Source organism: Acromyrmex echinatior, chromosome 7 (genome assembly GCF_024713525.1).
Source record: "Acromyrmex echinatior isolate Ae372 chromosome 7, ASM2471352v2, whole genome shotgun sequence".
Classification (NCBI taxonomy): domain Eukaryota; kingdom Metazoa; phylum Arthropoda; class Insecta; order Hymenoptera; family Formicidae; genus Acromyrmex; species Acromyrmex echinatior.
In genome coordinates, this window is record NC_141858.1 from 13,314,147 (window position 1) to 13,320,598 (window position 6,452).

At 28.3% G+C, this 6,452-nt stretch overlaps 1 protein-coding gene across 1 annotated transcript; it reads left to right on the forward strand.

Moving 5' to 3' along the window:
* The first annotated feature begins 2,896 nt into the window (after positions 1 to 2,896).
* Positions 2,897 to 6,427, forward strand: LOC147909231 (uncharacterized). Its single transcript, XM_087408098.1, has 2 exons — positions 2,897 to 4,856; positions 5,354 to 6,427. The coding sequence occupies exon 1, from the start codon at positions 3,739 to 3,741 to the stop codon at positions 4,762 to 4,764; it is 1,026 nt and encodes a 341-aa protein (XP_087264224.1). The 5' UTR covers positions 2,897 to 3,738; the 3' UTR covers positions 4,765 to 4,856; positions 5,354 to 6,427.
* The last annotated feature ends 25 nt before the right edge of the window (positions 6,428 to 6,452 follow it).

Here is a 6,452-nt window from a genome sequence, read left to right on the forward strand (position 1 = left end):
GACTGAATTCAAATGTAGAGGAAGTGCGCTGCTCGTTTTTGGTTTTTGACGGTTGGTCACAGTTCGGCAATCGGTATTGTCGATAGCATACGTAATGTCGGTATGAGAGAAATCTGTTGCGCATCGGTCGATAATCGAACTCGGATGATAACGCTAAAATAACAGTTTTTAATAAATTATAAATCGAGTATTATTAAGTTTTGAACATATATTTTGAACTAGATAAATAAACAATGAATAATAATAATATTAGGTGTTGGAATTAATTCGTAGCGTTTTACAAGAGATGGCACAAGCACTATTTCGTTGTTACCTATAGTTCTGTATACATTGTAAACATCTATCATAGGACGTCATTTGCCGTACATAACCTTTCTTGAAATCATAAATAACAATACTGTATAATTCATTGAATATGTCAAAATTTGTGCCAGATAAAGTGTTTTTGCGGGAAGTTTTGCTTCATTACTTTAATATGAACAAAAGTGCAGCTGAAGCTCATCGTATTTTAGTGGATGTGTATAGTGAACGTGCTCTGGCTGAGCAAACGTGTAGGAAGTGGTTTGCACGTTTTAAAGCTGGTGATTTCGACTTGCATGACAAGGAGCGACCTGGTCAGCCGAAAAAATTTGAAGATAACGATTTGCAGGCACTGCTCAATGAAAACTCATGTCAAACACTTAAAGAATTATCTACGTCATTGGAAGTTGACTTCTCAACAATAGGAAAACGTCTTAAAAGTTTGGGCATGATCCAGAAGGAAGGACATTGGGTCCCATATGAATTGAAACCAAGGGATATTGAGAGACGTTTTCTCACGTGCGAACTGCTGCTTCAACGGCAGAAAAGAAAAGGTTTTTTGCATCGGATTGTTACCGGTGACGAAAAGTGGATCCATTATGACAATCCAAAGCGCAGAAAGTCATGGGTTAAACCCGGCGAACCATCAACATCAGTGGCAAAGCCCAATATCCATGGCTCAAAGCTCCTGCTCTGTATTTGGTGGGATCAGAAGGGTGTCATATACTACGAACTGCTAAAACCGCATGAAACCGTTACTGGAAATCTCTACCGACAGCAACTGATGCGCTTGAGCCGTGCATTGAAGCAAAAACGGTCGGAATACTTCGAAAGACACGATAAAGTCATCTTGCTGCACGACGATGCTCGCCCACACGTTGCAAAACCGGTAAAAACATACCTGGAAACACTTAAATGGGAAGTGCTACCGCACCCGCCGTATTCTCCTGATATTGCACCTACCGACTACCACTTGTTTCGATCATTAGCTCATAGCTTGTGCGAGCAGAAGTTCACATCTTACGAAGATTGTACAAAATGGTTCGATTCCTGGATTTCATCTAAAGATGAACAGTTCTTCCGACGCGGTATTCATTCACTGCCCGAAAGATGGTCAAAAGTAGTAGAAAGTGATGGGAAGTACTTTCATTAATGTATTTTTTAATGCTCATGTGAAATAAATAACATTCTTTCATTTAAAAAACGCTACGAATTAATTCCAACACCTAATAATTAAAATAGACTTTCAATCTATAAAATACAAAAAATCCTGCAGACGTGATGGAACTATAAAAGAATAAGCCAAGTAGTTGGATACGACAACATTATAATAATTTAAAAAATAGCAAATTCCAATGCAAGATTTGTTCTTATATTGCATACAATATATATTAACATTAAAAGTACACTTATTTCGTGCTCATAAAATATTTCATGATGAAGACACAAATCGTAGAAACGATCCAATATGGCGTTATTTCACAGAAGAAGAAAGATACGCTTTAAAATGTAAGATTTGTGATACATCTCTTTTGAGTGGATATATGATAGAGGAATTAAAGAGGCATCTGAAATGTAAACATCCACAAATAATAGAAGAAATACAAAAAGAATTTGAACATTCTTGGGTATCGATACACTTCATATTAAACACATCAAATGGTAACTACAGTGCAAGATTTGTTGTTAACTCGTTTAATGTATTGCAAAATGATATAGATGATTTAGCATGCCATTTGGTCAAGCATGACTTGAATAAAAAAAGTACTGGAGAAAATAACATACAAAGAGATACGAAATAAATTTAAACATTCGTGGCTATCGGAACATTGGATACATTAAATGACATAGTATAATGCAAGATTTGTTGTAGGAAGTTTAACATACTTAAATATGAAATAGGTGATTTAGGGATCCACTCATCCAAACATGGCACAAATAAAAATCTTCAAGAAAATACTGGAGGAAATGACATGAATATGAATCATCAATCAGAAGAAAATAACGAGTAATTTCTCATTAGATGGACAGATATTTTAGTATTTGAAAAAACGAAAAAAATAACAACGGTAAATATCACAAATCCTTGTGTTTTATCCTTTTTTAGTCACTCTTTTAGGATGTACTTATATAAAACGAACATATAAGAAATCAAATATTTAATATTTGTTTATCATAAAAATTATAAAAATTTGACCTTGATATTTAAATGTGTTTTATGAATGTTATCAATATTTCAGTTAATTCAACTTAATCAATATTAAAATCAAATAATATAATACAAATTTACTATAACGTTTTTACTATAATATACTTAATTTATTATAATAACTATAATAAAATACATTTAAATATTTAATAACTGATGACTATTCAAACAGTTTATCTATTGGAGTAATTTTAAAGTCAAGTTTTCATTTTCATAATATTTGATACTAAACATTAAATTTTTTAAATATTTAAATAATAAGAATTCCAGCTTCGATGCGACTATAAAATAATGTACTTGAATGTAACATTTAACTTTGTAATACTAATCACAACTATATATTCCTATTTTTTAATCTACTATTTATTTCGTTTGTATTTGCAGATTCACTTTTGAATAGAATACAGCAAAGATTCCAATAAATTTTGAAAACAATGTGTGGAGAAGCGTCAGTAGTTTTACCGATTGTTAACTGGAACTATTAAATGAACTGCCACTGTTTGACAAATCAATTATCTACTTTCTAATAAGAATGCTGTTTATTAATTGTATTATTAATCATTTATTATGTTCATTAATTATTATGTACGTTACATATAGTTAAGTTTTTCTACATATTTATTTTTTATCATCTGATATAATGTTTGCATTACTATAAATATCCAAATATTAAAATATTCAAATCAATCGAAATAATTATTGTTACTCTTTATTACTGTTACTACAAAAACATTCGAATTATTTGAATGATTCAAATATTAATGTCCGAAGAACAAAATCTGAAAATATATTAATTTAAATCTGAGCTATTAGGATAGAGGAAGAAATAACAAATCACATTTGATAAATTTTGTCACATGACCAATGCAATTAATTTTTTCCCTGTCCGAAATTTCGGATGGATTTCGGCACACAAGGATTTAAGTTAAAAGCAAACATAACGCATATGGTATAATGTGTAAGAAAATGAACCAATTAAAATCCTTTATTTCCTTCCTTTCCATCAAATAAAGCACCCTGATTGGATTTTCTTATGCCTAATGCTTTATTCCCCAATCAGAAATGATAATGGAATCGACGTCGATTCGATGTCGATTTGATATTTTCGCCGTCAAGATTCGACCTTCGTCAACATTTCTTTATGTTCTAAACTAGGTATGAACATTCTCATGTTTATATGATATAAATATTCTCATGTTTAGTATACTCTCAGATACTGTGTAGACGTGATGGCGCTTCAAAAGAATATGCCAAGTAGTTGGATACGACAACATTCTAATAATTTAAAAAATAACAAATTCCAATGCAAGATTTGTTCTTATATTGCATACAGTATATTAACATTAAAAGTACACTTATTTCGTGCTCATAAAATATTTCATGATGGAGACACAATTCTTAAAAACGGTCCAATATGGCGTTATTTCACACAAGAAGAAAGATATATTTTAAAATGTAAGATTTGTGATACATCTCTTTTGAGTGGATATATGGTACAGAAATTAAAGTTGCATCTGAAATGTAAACATCCACAAATAATAGAAGAAATACAAAAAGAATTTGAACATTCTTGGGTATCGACACACTTCATATTAAACACATCAAATGATAAACTACAGTGCAAGATTTGTTGTTACTCGTTTAATGTATTGCAAAATGATATAGATGATTTAGCATGCCATTTGGTCAAACATGGCTTGAATAAAAAAAGTACTAAAGGAGAAAATAACATACAAAGAAATACACAAAATAAAAGTTGGATATGTCATTATTATACTAAATTTCAAAATTATAGAGTACAATGTAACATTTGCCATAAAAATTATTTTGGGAAGAATTTAAACGTACTGGAAGTACATTTATTTTATGCTCATCAAATATGTTCTGACAAAGAAATAAACAAACAAAATAACGAAAGTGACTTAATATGTCAATATTTCACAAAGGAAGGAAGATACGCTTCAAAATGTAAAATTTGTAATTCTTGTCTTATATATGGATTTCAGTTAAACTATTTAAAGCGACATATGAAACTAAAACATCCACTAATAATTAAGAAAATACGAAACAACTTTAAACGTTCATGGATATCGGAAAACTTCATATTGAATACATCAAATGACAAATCACAATGTAAGATTTGTTGTAATACGTTCGACATATTTAAATATAAATTACATTATTTTGAGAATCACTTGTCCCAACATGGAATAAATAAAAAAAGCTACACACACACACTGGAGGAAATGACATGAATACGAATCATTAATCAGAAGAAAATAACAAGTAACTTCTCATCAGATTAATAGACACATTCGCATTTGAAAAAACTAAAAAAATGACATTGGTAAATATTACAAATGCTTGTTTTATTCTTTTTTTTAATTACCCCTTTAATATGCACTTATATATAATGAACACATAAGAAATCAAATATTTAGTATTTGTTTATTATAATGATTATAAAAATTTGACTGATATTGTATTTGACTGATATTGAAAATGTATTTTTTAAATCTTATTAATATTTCAGTTAATGCCATTTAATAAATATCATGGTCAAATAATACAAATTTACTATAATATACTTAATATTTAAATATTTCATAACTGATGGCTGTTCAGGCAGTTTATCTATTGGAGTAATTTTAGAGTCAAGTATTTTTCATTTCCATAGTATTTGATACTAAACATTCAATTTTTTAAATATTTTAAATAATAAGAATTCTAGCTTTAATGCGATTATGAAATAATGTACTTGAGTGAGAAATTTAACTTTGTAATACTAATCACAATATATATTCCAACTTTTTAATCTGGTAATTATTTTGTTCATATTTGCAGGTTCAATTTTGAATATAGTAGACATTGTAGATTTTTAAAACAATACGTGGATACAATACGAGATGCAGCTTCAACTAATTATTAAGTGGAACTATTGAATGACCACATTTGACGAATCAAATATCGACTTTCTAATAAGCATGCTGTTTATTAATTGTATTATTATTCATTTAATATGTTAATTAATTATTATGTACATTACAAATGGTTGAATTTGTTCTATATATTAATTTTTTATACATCTGATGTAATGTTCGTATTAGGACTATAAATATCCAAATATTATAATATTCAAATCATTCGATGTAATTATTGTTACTTAAAAACATTCGAATTATTTGAATGATTCAAATATTAATGTCCAGAGAACAAAATCTGAAAATGTATTAATAGAAATCTGAGCTATTAACTTCGAGAATAAAAAACAGATTTTAAAATATAATATTATACATCATAACTCAAGAATTCGAATTATTTTTAGAGAATTAATCATAAAAAATTAACGGTAAATTAATATTTGGATATTCTAATACTAAAATTTGAATAATATTTATAATAATATAATATAATATAATATTTATTTAATTTATTTTACTTATAACAAATATGCTATATTATATAAAATTTATAGGAATAACTTTTTAATGAAACATATGTTATATATGTATATCTATACATACATATGTGTGTGATGTGTGTGCGCGCGCGCGCGCATATATATTATACACACTATATAATGTATATAATATAATTACACACACACACACACACACACACACACACACACATATGTGCGCGCGCATATGTAATGTATATAATATACATATAATTAATTTTATATATGTGTAATTTTAAACGATACTGAAATATATTTTAAATAGTGTATTTGTATTATTTTTAAAAGTTGATATATGAAATTGTATAAGGAATAAATAACGCAATATATATATACATATCTAGACACATTTTTATTATATATAAAAAAATATAGTATTTTTTTTTAATATGATTTTATCAAACACGGTAACGTCCCGATGATAGTGCATAAAAATATAAAAACAAAGAAAAACAAGGAAAAAAGCTGGCATGGTCTCTCAAG